Below are 15281 nucleotides of genomic sequence, written 5' to 3' on the forward strand. Positions count from 1 at the left end.
ACAATTCAAATTTTTATAAACAAAATTTCAATTAGTTTTGTAATTAAATGTCTTTTCTACAATAATTTGTTTACCGATACTAAGACTATTTGCTAATTTGTTCATTTTTTTGTTTATAATAAATAAATGGAATAATTAACCAATTATTTGTATTCCATGAGTCCCTAAATATTCATTTAAGACAATATAAAGTTTACCTGATCAGTTATGAAAACGAAAAAATTTGTTATGTACCAAATTTTAGTTCTTCCATACTTTGTGTGAAAAAATTATTAATAAAAAATAGAGAAGACAAAATTTCGGAGAGTCAAGATCTATAGAATTTAATGAGCAGAGTTCATATACAATATTCCATTTTAACGTCCCCTGTAGGATTATGCAGAAGCCGCCGGTTGAGAGCCGTCCAGCTTCGAGACCGAGTCCAGCGCTGAACAATAGAAAAGGGTCGTCGAGGGATCGGGCAGGCTGCGGTACCCTGAGATCGTCTTAAGCTACTTTTTGAGTACGATTGTACTGAAAACAGCGACACTGCCTAGAAAAGTTAGCTACTATATCAGATGGGAATATGCAAGCTGCCATTTTGTTTCCCCGAAAATTCAAAATCGCTAACTTGATATCGAATTATATAAATACATTTACATGATATCGATTATTTATTTTTGAATTATACTAAAGCATAGTTATCAAAATATAAATTATAAATAAAATTACATGTGACATAATTCATGAAATATTTAAATTAGACTATATGATTTTTAACCCATACATTTGCCAAAAAATAGTTCTTGCAAAAATTATGCTTGTAAACGAAATTACACTCGGTTTACAAATAGTTTACAAAAGTGCCTCGCTCTGTCGAAAAACTGGTTCCTAACCGTACTTTTTTCTGGATCTTATTTCGCTTTAATATATATAAAAATGCTCATAGACAAGTTAATTACATATGAACATAAACTTCAGACCCCCTATGTTTGAATTATATTGATATAGTTATAAATATGAGTAATTACTTCGCATAATTTTGAATTTGAACTCTGTTTTCATTTGTCTCTTCTACAATATATGATCCACTTTGACAGATTTTCTCTTCATCCTCGTGGAAAACGGTAAAGTTTAAATCCATCATCGCTTCTTTTTTTATGAAACGGAGCACTGCAGCAGACCATTTTTTTATATTCTAAACTTAATTTTAATTAAACTATACGACATGCTGATCGCACTGTTTCCTGCGAATTGTCCAGGAACCAAAATGGTGGTAGCATATTCCTGTCTAATATAGTACCCAACGTGTTCGACTGATCCGAACTGTAGAGACTGCAGAGAAGTAGTATAACTCGACAGTCTTTTCATTGAAATTCATGAAGTAGAAACCGAATATAAAAATTTGAATAATTATTCTCCAAAATTTAGCACCATAAGACTGAGAATAAATATTTGCCTAAAACAATATGAAAAAGTCGATTACCTATGTTAGGTTGCTGATAAGATCAACCAGCTTTTCAACAGACAAAATAATTTGAGCTGAATCTGAGGCAAACAAATGCTTTTATTTAAGGCGGAGATTGATGAGATATATAAAGAATTGCATGCAAGAACCAGTTATGTAAAGAAAATGCAATTCCTATTAGAAAGAACAAATAACGATATCAAAATTTAAAAAAAGGAAATAAATGATTTGCTATATCTCAGCTATATAAGACAATGAATAGCTCACATGGAAGCAAAACTTGGTCATTTTTTCGATATGCTATCTCACTTCACAAAAATCATAGAAAACATTAAAGAAAAAAGAATTTATTTAGCCCTAATAATTAATAACCAATTACAAGAGATTATAACAAATGAACAAAAAATAGGGGAATATGAATTCCCAATACCAAGTAAAAATATAAAAGCCAAAGATTTCCACAAAATAGGTAAAGTCGCCACATGATGCTATTCAAACAAACTAATGATAACTGTAGAAATTCCTCTCATTGAAAGAAAATCCTATTAATTATATAAAATGCACCTGCATCCAGTACATCAACGATTGATTGGAAACACGACCAAAACAGCATATTAACCACCCAAACAATCATATATAGCTGTATCACTTGATGACAGAAAACTCTTTCTGTTAGATCAAGAATACCTGCATTCTTGCGTAACAACCATATATAACACTATTTGCGAAGCAACACGAACCATACATACGTATAACGCTATTCAGTAAGCATAGCATTACTCCAGAAAACACCCGAGCTTATCAGTACCAATTTTCCTAAAAAGAAGGCCAATAGAGAATGCCTTACGAATTCTGGCATGTTTCAATTAGGAAATAGGTGTATTGTGAGTGTAAAATATATTATTTTAACAGAAATAACTAAAAAATGAACAAAGAAGAATATATATGCAGACCAGATATTTCACTAAATATAACAAATATATCATAGGTAATACTAAAATTCGTAAAGTATATATCTACGGCAGAAAAATAAATACAAATACATCCAGCAAAAATGTGGGAAGAATATTAACATGGAACATTATTAGAAGAAATTGAGAATCAATTATTATAATTCGAAGAACAACAGTATCAGGGCAAAAAGACAATTCACACGATAGCTGGTAACAGCTGCAGCAGTGTCACAGACGCACATCCCAAAAACTTATTTCAGAATAGCATAAAATCATCCTGTTTTACCTTGCTCTCCATTCACCGACGACGATAAAAAATTCTAAGAAGGGAGGAGAAACAAGGGTACCTTGTTTTTTAATTTTCTAAAATTATGCCTCTTCATAACCGAATATGAATAATAGTGAATTTAAGCCCAGCACAGCTAAGAGTGGGTAAACACACGCTTGTATGTAGTTAGCTAGCTTTAGGGAACGTGCCTATGTAGGTTTTGTTTATTAAATCCAACCGTAGAGTTGTTATCTCCCACAGAATCAAAAACAGTACCGCGTACCTTTACTACTGGAAAACAATGAAAATATAGAATAAAGAGAGATACTTCGGGTTCCGATCGTGTACAAAACTACGGATTTTGACGAGGTTTGGTGACCATTGCAGTTCACTTTCCACACGCAATGTTCACATGAAACATTGGTGAAATTCGTAGTTTTTTAAACGATTGGAACCCCAAATATCTCTTTTTAACGTAATTAGCAGAAGAAAATAAGACAGAAGTGAAGCTGATCATATATCTTGTCCAATCGCTGACATAATCCACACCGTGCCTCCTCAAGTTCAATAGGCACCGCAGCAGGCTGCAAGATAAAGCTGTTTCTCATTGATCGACCACGTTTCCTCTTGTTGACCTTGCCTCCTAGCCGAGTACCACCTGCGGAAGTAGAACACATGGAGGGGTTTTTTAATTTAAGCACTTGGCACAGGGAAGAATAAAATCCCAGCGCTATGCTTAAATTCAGAAGTCTTCTGCCATAACTCATAGCGGATAAACGAAGAGGCCCTGGTTCCAGTGGAATTTCTGCAACAACCATACAAATAAAATAAGACACAAGCAATTATATAAGAAAACGAAACAAGAAAATTTTACATATTAGAAATATAACTCCATAAGTGATAAGAGAAAAAAGGAAGTCCTTTCGTCGAAAGTCTAAACAATGAATCACGGAAAAGTCACGCTGCGAAATTTTAACATCCAAAATGATCTGACACAACCAAATAAATATTCCGAGAAGTTTATTCCCATGTGAATCCCAAATGTGAATACAAAATGTTTCCAATAAATCTTCAAGGTGACCCAACCGCAAAGACCAGCTTTCCAATCTCAAAATGCTAGCAGTAACGTCAAAAACCAAACCAGTACTCGAAACAACTAAAGCAGACGTTTCCGACACTGTTACGTTTTAGTCAAGCGGGGATAAGTCAAAACTGGCTACAAATACTAATAGAAAGATGAAGTATGAATCTTACTCACCACAAGAAACCGATGTTGCATTATTCTCACTCTAGTCCATTGCAATATTGTTACCTCGGCAATAAACTTCGTAAAATACCGTATGGGACGAGTCAGAGCTGCAAACGGAACTTTGATTTCACATGGCGCACAAAGAATCAGAGAACAATGAACAGCGAACTAATGCAGATGGCCGGATAACAGCATAGACCTTTTTGATGACACTAAAAAAAGAAATTTTTTTTTTGTGAAACAAATGTTAACCGTGAAAACAGGAATAATCAAGATTATAGAGTGAATTAAGTCAGCAAAGACGCTGACGATTTTGAGAAGGGAGGACTGTTACATCCCAAAATTAGAAATTTGAATGTAACTACCACACGTAAAACCAGGCGTAACCTACCTTATCCTGCATGACACAGAATAACGTCACCACTCATATACGAGCGCACTGCCGATCTTCTTTAAGTTCAAACCTATCCATAATATCTTTTCTATTGTTGATAAGAAAGATACCGCAAGATACTTAAAGTGTTACTATGGAGAAATAAGAACTCAGAAGATACCAATGCTCGATCATTGAGAAACTGCAGTTGCAAACCGTACCGTTATTAAATAATAAATATAGTTAGGATTCTAATCATGCAAGTGTTTTATTTTTTATTTATATATTTCCTTATTATTTAAATGAAGTTGTCCGATCTTTTCGAATCAGTAAAGTGATTAACTAGTATTCTATACTTAAAATAAAACTTAAACTATTCATTATTTCCGTCGATTCTTCTCTGTCTATGCCTGATCTGGCAAAATTAAATATTATAAACACAAACATTAAACAAAATGGTCCTTTGAGCCGGATAGAAGATCATGAAAAAACATTCCAAAGTGTAAAATTAATACAGAAAAGACCAAAGTGAGAAATTTTATTAAGTGAAAGTACAGGAACTAGGTGGAAAATATGACGGCTTGAGGTCACATAGCAAGGATATAAGCTGGTGACAACATCTTCGCACGTACTGTGAGGCAGCCGTCCTTCTCCAAACAGTCTGTACTGTACTCTTTCATTTTGTCATTCTTCACTGGATCGGTCTTTCATTATTCTTCACCTGAAGGAAGAAATAACAGATTTGATCGCTGATATTTGAATGATTGTCAACATATTTAATTTTATACTTCATCGATTTCTAACCTTCTCCAGTGGTAAGATGACAACTTTAATTTACCCATAATGAGAGAGGTTCGTTTTGGCAAAAAAAAAAAAAATAATAATTCAGACCGTAGTATTTCAGTGATGATTGATTGACATTTTATTAATAATTATTCTCTCGCACACTCCAATCTAACAGTGGCTACTGTCAAATCAACGATAGAACTTATTGACCAACGTTGGAAGAGTTGTGAAACCCTGCATCTGGAAATTAAAGCTGGAACTACGTCGCCTGGGCTTGAGAAATTGGAATATTTCACAAAGTCTAAGTATCTCGCTATTAAAGATGCTTATCTTAATGTGCGAGGTTTTTTACATAATCAATTGGTTTTGTTTACTCCTGAGACTAAGGCTAATGAAAGTTTAAATCAGTCTCAAATTATTCGTCATGCTTTCTTGCATATTAAACTTCCTCAGATCACTTTACCAGAGTTTTTAGGAGACTATAAGGATTGGGAGAATTTTCGCGATTTTTGTAATGCTTTAATAATTCAAAACGATTCGTTGTCAAATGTCACAAGATTAAACTTTTTGCAATTGTCCTTAAGGGGCGAAGCTGAAGTTTTTTAAAGAGATGTTTCGAAAACTGATGCTAATTTTATCTCCACTTGGGAGTCGCTAAAGACCATATTTGACAACAAGAGAGATTTAATCTCAACTCATTTACAAACCTTTATCAATCTTCCTAATGTGTCGAATAATATTCCGGAAGACTTAAAAAACTCACGCAATAAAACAAATGAGCTATTTGTGGCTCCCAAAAATCTTAAACGCTTAATAGAACATAGGAGTGATTAACTAGTTTTTGTAATGGTTAAAAAGTTTGATATTGGTACTCTCAAGGAATGGGAGATGCATATCGGGTCTAGCACTGATTATCCTACTTTTCAACAACTTGACTCATTTTTGGATACTCGCATACGTATTTTGGAGGCTACTAAAGCTTCAAAACCTGGTGCAAATTCCCAAGAAAAGAGTAGGCCTTCAAAACAATCGGGAGTTAGGAGCCACATTGCAACTTCTAACTCAAAGTATCTCCTTTGTAAGGATAATCACTCTTTATTTAAATACAACCAATTGAAAGCTCTGTCTGTGGACAGGCGTAGGGAAGTTGCTACAAATAATCATTGTTGTTATAATTGCCTCAAGCCCGGACATCAACCTCATAATTGTATTAGTAAATTCATGTTACAAGTGCGGTAGGAAACATAATTCCCTGTTGCATTCCGATGATTATAATTCAAATCCCACCTTACAACCAAGTAACTCTGCATCGGTTACTTGTCAATTGGCAGTTTCAGGTTCTCTCGCGCCACAATAAAATGATCCCGGCAATTTCACCGTGAAGGTGGGGGTGAATCATGTAGCGCTTAAAAAAGCAGACGATAAAGTTTCATTTCATTTTCTGAATAATCATCTAAATTTATCGCGCCCAACCTTACTCGCTACGGCTGTTATTTCCTTCCAAGCTGAAAATGGAAGAAGTCACAGATTTAGAGTTTTGCTGGACCAAGGATCTGAATGTTGTTTTATTACCGAGAGAGCAATGAAAATATTAAGTCCAATCTACAAAAAGGTTAAAGCAGTAGTATATGTAGTTGGAGGAGTTAATATTGGTTCTTCAAGAAAGTTAGCAGAATTTAATTTAATTCCTACAGAAAAGAACTGTCCTAAATTCCACATCCAAGCTTTAGTATTATTACACCTTACATCATATGCTCCTCCTGTGAAACCTAATTTGAGGAATGAAGATCAATTAAAAGAGTTAGGGTTAGCAGACTAAAATCTCTTTAGCTCCCATCAAGTTGATTTGATTTCAGGAGTCGATAAATATTGCTCATGTTTACTTCCTGGCCTCCAACAGGGTATATTGGGTTCTCTTACTGCACAAAGTACCGTTTTTGGTAGGATATTATCTGGGCCAGTTTCAGTTACGAATTACCAACGAACAAAATACGGGCGTTACATGATACGCTTACCTTTCAAAAACGGCCCTCCCATAAAAATAGATGCATCCTTGGAGAGAGCTAAGATCGTTTTGAATAAAATACTTCGTTGTTTATCAAAGAAATCAAAATTATAATTGCGATACTCCAGTTTCTTATCAGAATGTCAAATAATGGAGAAAAATTAGTATCCTTTCTGTGCTGAGTAATAATATTTGATTTGAAGAAAGTTTTTTTATAATCGAATATCTGAATTGAAACAAACCATTATCATAACAGACGCTATCCCTCTAAAGTTAATAATTTCAAAGATAAAAAGGTTTTAATTTACGAACGAAAAATTCCTTTTAATTAATAGTTCTGTTATAGTCCCTGTAAAATTATCAATGATAATTTTTTTTTGGAGGTGGCCTGTCATTAGGTACAATAGGCTAGCTACTTCCTGGTGGGCTGGCACGGGCACGTAGCGAGAGCATGTGCACCGAAGGTACAAAACGCAAAGGCGTAGACTTACATGTTTGTAAAAAGTCAGCCCCTGAATAAGTACACATCATATTTCAAATATTTTAATTACCTCTACAGGTGCGAATATTAATAGATTTCGATTACAAATGATATCACTGGTTTCAGAGAGATTACAAGAAGCACTATGCAACTTTTTGGCTCCTTTATATATTTTTCCCGTAAGGCTGTGTCAATTTAAAAAGATTGTTTAAACAACGATTCCTAATTATATCAAAATAATTAATTTTTCATCGACTTTATACGAAAATATATTTATTATGAAGTAAAGAACAGTTCTGTATTAAACATTTTGTAATAAAACAAATCACTGTCGAGAAACAGGACTATTTATTTAAAGGCAGTTTTGTTCGTAAATTAAAATGATCCTATCTTTGAAATTATTAACTTTAGAGAGATAGCGTCTATTCTGAGAATGGTTTGTTTCAAGTCAGATTTTCGATTATAAAAAAACTTTCTTCAAATCAAATAATATTACTCAGCACAGAAAGGATACTAATTTTTGTCCATTATTTTACGTATTAACGCTTTTATTGCAAAAACTATTGATCTCATCGAATAAGTGTCAGGACAACTTTCATTCCTCTTCGGCATGGGACGAAGAGTAAAGGGTGTTGAAGAAAGTGGAGAATTTGTTTCGTAGGAAGTAGTGGTTCAGGGTAAAGCAAGGTGGAGGTGTAGTGCAGGTACTGTACTGTAATGTAGAAAAGGTAAAGAAGATAAATGAGGATTTCTGGAGGTAGATCCAGGGATTTGATCTCGTCGGACAGGTAGAGGTACTCGTACAGAGGAAGGAATGGGATAGATCGAGCCAAATCTGTGAAGAGGTTATAGTTGGAAAGTGCAGGATTAGAGAAACAAGTTCGTGGAGAGAAAAAAAGGTAGAGCGTGCAAAAGGGGGCAGTTGAGATAGGAAAGGTAACGTGTAAGTTTGTGATAATGTACAGTAAGGATAAGATGGAAAGGATTAAGAAAATAGTGAAAGACTATCTTCACATGGAAGTGTGTGGGCTTCAAAAGGAAATCGAATTATAAGATAATAAACAAAGACGGGAGAATCTAAACCACTAGATAGAGGATAGACGCTGTGCGGTGAAAAATGGGATTGTAACAGAAGACGAAGAGGAAGGGTACACATACATACGTAAGGTAGGGGTATCGGTGATAGATTATGTAGTTAATATTATGCGATTGTGGGAGCAGATGGAGAATGCTGTAGTGGAAGAGAGAGCAGAATCAGACCATAAGCTATTAGGGTTGTGGATAAGGGGAAAGTGCAGCCCAATGTAAAGTGGAGAAGCAGTATATGTGGGGATGAGGGTGAGCTTGACGAGAAAGTGATACAGAAGTATCAGACACAGTTATAGAAGGTACGCTTTAAAAATAAATCGGTGGAAGATATATGGGAGGATCTGAAAGAGAAAGTAAAAAGGTGTGTGCAGAAGAAGGTGTTCAGAAAGAAGAAGAAAGGGATAGAGATTGATGTGTGAGAAGAAGAAATAGGAAAACGAGAAAGATCTGTAAGAGAAGTTAGAAAGCGTTAAGAAAGAGCGGGATGTGTGGAAGATAATACATATATTTAGAAAGTGTAGAGTGTGGATAAGCGAGAAGGTGAAGAGTAAAAAATAGAGGGAGTGTTTTAAAGAATTTTTTCACCGCTGATATTAACGGAGGAGAAATGATGGGAGTAGTAGAATAAGGGAGGCACATATGGAGGAGTTGAATGAGTAGGAGGTAGACAAATAGATGAGGAAGTTTAGAAGATCAAAAACATTAGGGATGGACGGGTAGAGAAGGAACCGTGGCTGTCGAGTACACAAGAAGTTAGGGAGAGGCTAAAAGGGGTCATAAAGAAAGTACAATGGGTAGAGCTATTCACAGGAGGGTGGAGAGAGGGTTTAATAGTTACACTGTATAAAAAAGGGGATAGGGATAGAAAGGAAAATTATAGATAGATTACGTTAATGAATTAACGAAGGGACGGTGTTGTTGGAGGGAAATGAATGTTGCCGGAGATGCAAATAGGCTTAACTGCTTATAGTGGCACTATCGAGAGTATTCTTCCGTAGACAGGATGAGGTTTGCGGGAGGCGATGGCGGAAAAGAATGTGTAAAGAGGCCTGATTAAGAAGGTAATGGAGGTATATAAGGAGACGAAAGAGAAGGTGACAGAAAGGAAAAGGATGTTCAGGAGGTCAAAGAGTTTTTGTACATAACCTTCCTGTGTTGGAGGAATAGGCAATTGGATAGTCATATTAAAGAGAAAGTCAGAAGGGCAAATTTGGTAATGATGCAAGTCTGGCAAGAAGTTGTTGGCAGATGATTTTGGGAGCAGAATAAAATTGATCGCGTCGCTAATGATGCACGGGAAAGGCATGAAGGTATATAAGATGGTTGAGAAAAACGGTACAGAGAGAGAGAAGGCAACAGGAGTGGAGAGAATAGGAGAATCAAGGTATAACAAGAACTTCTCGTGGATTGCTCAAGGGTATAAATCGCAATATTTGAGTGAGAAGGAGAGGAAGTAAGTGAGTAGTTTATAACAAGAATGAGGCTTGGGTAAATGGAGAATTTAAAAGGTTCTGGCTTACTAGGGAGAAAAGGGTGTGTGAATTATGCGAGAAGGGGAATACAAAAGTGAAGCGTTAGTTGTAGGAGTGCGAGTAGGTGAAAAGTAGTGCAATAAGCATGGAGGTATTAATGCATGAAAGAGGTGATAATTGAAAAAGTAGTTTTGTGTAAGATGAATAAGAAGAGAAGGGAGGTGTTAGTAGATAGTAGATAGCCACGGAGGCTGAGCTTATCAATGCGAGGCAAAGCGGGAAAGTAGGGTAATGCGTGTGGGGCGAAGTGAGGACGGCAAGGCGATTATAACGAGCGTTCTTAGAGATAGGGTATGGATACCTGTTAGTTTTCAAGATTTCGTTTTAGGTAAATTCATTAAAAAAATATAGGGGTTAACAAATCAATTTTCTAAAGGCCAGAAGGCCGAAACATAAACGTTTATTTATCTACTTGATTATGTTAAAAGAGGAAAGCTAATACTACGTCAAATAGTAAAACATTGCAGTAGTTAATTAAATTTATTTAAAGAATCAATCATATTATCGAAATACTAAGTATTATAACCAAGTATTATTTTCTATTAATTTTTATTTGATTACGTTGACTGTTCTTTCTCGACAGATTCTTTCTCCATTTTTTTCACATATGCTATGCGTTAGTTTAGCAGTGGAGTTTCGTGGCTTAAAATAAAAGCGTTAGAAATATAATGGTTGTGTCTAGAGTAGTATATATAATTTCGTTTATGATAAATATTAATTACGCTAAATGATAAAATGAACAATCCTTTTTCGTTAGCAAAAACTAACGTTGGATTCTAATGGATTGTCTTATATATACCACTTTGAGGCTCGAATTAAAGAGCGACGGGTTCACAGGTCGGGTATTGTAAAGAATTTGAGCGTATTCGGTTTTTAAGTGGATAAAGGTGTCAAGATGTAATAGCAGATGGCAAATAATTGAAAAAGAAGCATAGTTCTTACTAAAACAGATTAAAACTGCTTTCCGCTTAATACTCTCCAGACCATTATATCTGATGCCGTCTATAAACGTTATGAGAAAAACAGCGTCCTCATGAAAGAACAGTCGTTAATTTAAATAAAAATGGGCCAAGAAAAATGTAAGAAGTTGCATCCATCTCATGATGAAACGATCACCCCTATAGCAGTGGACGATCCGCGTCTCATTCTCTCAATGGTGGATGGCAAATCCTATAGGTTGTTTATTATATTACAGGCAAGGGGACCATTCCAGTCTCAAATAAAAGAGGTACTGAAGTCTTCCTTTATGAGCCGCCGCGTTTCTATCTCCTAAATATTGGTCTCAATATTACAATCATCGCCAAGGCAACTAAAACTTTTTCTATCCCACTCTTAACATATTTCTTTTAGGTTATTCTCGACGGACGAAGAGAGAATAATACTGCCATGAAAGCTTGGGGCAGAGGTGTTTTTGATGTTCGCCGAATGTTTCTGTCTAAGGTTACTCAGCTTCAAGGATACTTTAAAAACATGACGAACATCCCTATTCATTTGTACATCAGTAGAGCAGACATGAATTCATTCCGGTAATGAGGCGGTTAAGGGCAAGTGCCACATCTGAGGAAATCTTAATAAGACAATTGAGCATATCATTTATTTATGTATGATGCTTACTTCGCCACATTACGCGCATAGGCATAACGATGCTTCTCGATCATAATTAACCAATACATTGCACTGAACGTAGGGTTGCTGGAGGAGTGTGGACTTTTTTACAAGTGCTCATGAATAAGAGTATTAGGAAATGAACATCATCTCCTTTACTGAGGGGGGACTATCATGTCGGAAATATAGTCAGACATAATTAAATACATGTTCTCTGATGCCGAGGCTGGATATGTTGACCGTTTGGAGGGTGAAGAAAGTCACAATCCATACATATTATATATAGGAAACGCTCATGCAAGTTACGGTTATCACTTGGAAGCCCACATTAGGTATTTTTACATGTTATAACAAAGCCAATATTACTGACCACCTCTCGCATAGTTTTCAGTTTTCTGGGAGTTAAAAAATCAGCTTTTCAATTAATTCTCTATCCATTTGTAGGTATATATGTCTTTTTGAACGAACTCGTAACTGCTGCCCGCCGTATGTAATATTTTTTAATAGAGTCGTTGGTTTCAGTCACCTGCAGAGTGTCACTCGTCATAACGAATGCACAAACGGCGTATAAGATTTTCTTTAGATTTAGTCACGGGGGCGAAGCCGCGTGATAAAAATTGAAAACAAATATTACCTATCTGGCAGCTTATGGAACGCCACATGCACTTATGTAAGAAATGGGGAAACTAAAACGCAAGCGGCCGCGCGGGCGGGATATTTGATTTTAAAATATTGTATTTATCAGTTTTGTCAATAATATTACATTACATTTATTACATTTTACTTTCACTAAAATGACTTCAAATTGGTTTAATAGTGATATTCCAACATAGAATTTTGTCTTTACAACATATTTAATAATGCGCAAAGACACATTTTTTGTCTCGACGTCTTACCTTCTCACGTCCTTATCAACTTCCTTCTTGGAGGATTAAAATGAATTTTAATTATGGAATGCGGCGTAAAAAGGTCATACAAGCAACCTTAGCCTCTCCTAAAACCCGACTTGACCTACGAAATTGCATCGTATTCCTTTATCGAAGTTCTCCGTTCTTGCGCAACATATTCATGGCAAGTGCTCCCCGATTCTTTTGAACTTCTTCTTACATGGCTTTATTATATAAGTTCTCTAATAACAATTTCGAAAACAAGAGAAACAAGAGCGTCAGGCGAGCGTAAGAAACCTAAAGAAACGCGTAAAATTTGACACAGGAAGCTCAGTCGAGAATCTCCAGTCGTAGAGCTTTCATCGTCAGAATTTTTGGAAAAGAAAGCCTCATTCTTAGTCGACACCGGAGCGAACATTAACATAATTAAATTGTACTCTTTAAACGATGATTCATTATTAACAGAAATTGAATCTATTGAAATAACAGGAATTACACACATAAAAATCTCCACTATTGGCACGATAAAATTAACCATAGAAAATGCCATGGTAGTTTTTCACGTAGTTTCACCAGATTTTCCTATTACTACAGATGGAATTTTAAGCCGAGAATATATTCGTTAAGAAAAGGTCGGAATTTTGTTTTGGCATGACATAATTGTGAATTATTCAAACCCCACTAGATCCATTTCATTTATCGATAAAGAATCTAAGATCTAACAAGATCAAATACTTGACTATAAAGGTACAGGCCTAGGAAAAATTAATATAAAAGTCAGAACTAAAAGTTAATTCCAGTGCGAGTAATAAATAGTGACCTGAGGGAAGGTTATCTACCATTAGTCACAACCTTGAAAGGATTAATAATAGGAGAAGCCGTAGTGTCGAATTCAAACGGGAATTGTCATGTATACGCAATTAATAAAACGGACGAGGACCTCGAAATAAAAATAGACCAAACAAGAACTCATTCCCTTTGAATATCATAATTTACCAGGTAATGAATTAGATGAATACTCTTCCATCGAAGACTACACACCCCCAGAAAATAGAGAAGAAGCCATTCTAGAAACCCTAGAACTACATCATCTAAATAAAGAAGAAAAAGAACACGTGAAACAAATAAGTCAAGAATTTCCCGATGTTTTTCATCTGACTGGAGAGCCTTTAACTCCAACGCAATTATTGCACCATAAGATACACACTACTGACGACGTGCCAATTCACGTTCGACCTTATCGATTTTCGCCTACTCGAAAAGAAGAAGCAAAAATTGTTATAGACAGAATGCTTACAGAAGGTACCATTGGTCATCCGAAGTCACCTTATAGCTCTTCTATGTTAATAATCCCCAAAAAGATGGAACCCATAGGATAAAGAAAGTATAGGATAGTAATAGATTTCCGGTTATTAAATTTAAAAAACTTGGCGACGCTTACCAACTTCCAAACATTACCGAAATATTAGATCATTTAGGAAAGGCACGATACTTTACAGTTGTTGATCTAGCTATCGGATTCCATAAAAGTGAGTTAAATCCAACCGATAGACGAAAAACTGCATTTTAATTTCTAAACGGCCACTATGAATACATTAGAATGCCAATGGGCAAAAAAAGCTCTCTTACAACGTTCCAACGTTTAATGGACCAAGTACTTTTAGGACTGCAAGGAGTGGATCTGTTTATCTATCTTGACGATATAGTGATCTACGCAGAAACCCTGCAGGAACATAGAAAAAGGTAAGGCGCCTTTTAAACAGATTAAAAGAGGCAAATACTTTAATTTAACCAGAAAAAACAATTGCTTCGTTAAGAAATTACATATCTTGGTCATATAATGAGCAGTGACGGGGTAAAACCAGACCCTGGCGATTAAAATTGAGAGCCTATGAATATTCTTTGAAATATAAGCCCGGAAAGTTAAACACAAATTCCGACGCTCTTTCCAGAAATCCCATTTCAAGCAGTTCATCAGACGAAAGTAGGAAAAAATATGAAAATAATTCTGCCAGGATACTGCCAATACAGAAACGTCAAACCAAACAAGGAAATGCACAACCCGCTAAACCCATTATTAAACCCGCAAGCCAATGATCACGAAATCTAAAGATATCAGTCAAACTACAGGCCCTGTTTCCAAAACTTCCAGTAGTTTAAATGAAAGCACTCTAGGTAGGCGTTTACTTTGGCGTAGGGCAGAAGAGGAAAGGAGATAACCAAAGCCCAACCACCGAGACTCGAGCACTGACTCGGAAGATAACTTTGATGAAACCGATAAACCCAGTCCTCCTATATTCCAGAAAAAACGAAGTATTTTAACCAGTTTGATGCCACAGTTTAAAAGCAAAATATGTATAAACATATACGAAATAACAGATTAATGTAGGAAGCCACTTGCTCACACAATCAGCTTCTCATAAATAATTACAAAATATTGATGGGAAAATAAATCAAGACATAAAATACATCAAACAAAAACACCAGCAAAAAGGAAAGAAAACTTATAGAAAAAGAAAAGAAACTCTGATGTTCTAATTTTGAAACAATTATTTACTTTAAATATGTGTTTATTGAAAAGAGAGATAATAATACTAAATCATAAA

At 35.4% G+C, this 15281-nt stretch overlaps 1 protein-coding gene across 2 annotated transcripts in view; it reads right to left on the reverse strand.

Annotated features, from left to right (window-relative positions):
- Positions 1-2479: 2479 nt before the first annotated feature.
- Positions 2480-15281, reverse strand: part of LOC117181675 (reversion-inducing cysteine-rich protein with Kazal motifs) — a 201980-nt gene continuing 189178 nt past the window's right edge. Inside the window, exons 5-6 of one of the 2 annotated variants that reach the window (XR_004468154.1) lie at positions 3927-4129; positions 2480-3473 (exon numbers count right to left, since the gene is read on the reverse strand). Coding sequence is in view for 1 of the 2 variants with exons in the window: in XM_033374585.1 (XP_033230476.1) it covers positions 4982-5011 (30 nt within the window). In the remaining variant the exon portion in view is untranslated. Of the gene's footprint in view, positions 3474-3926; positions 4130-4692; positions 5012-15281 lie in introns of those variants that run through there. The other variant, XM_033374585.1, reaches the window with a different exon arrangement.

Source organism: Belonocnema kinseyi, chromosome 10, assembly GCF_010883055.1.
Source record: "Belonocnema kinseyi isolate 2016_QV_RU_SX_M_011 chromosome 10, B_treatae_v1, whole genome shotgun sequence".
NCBI classification, from domain to species: domain Eukaryota; kingdom Metazoa; phylum Arthropoda; class Insecta; order Hymenoptera; family Cynipidae; genus Belonocnema; species Belonocnema kinseyi.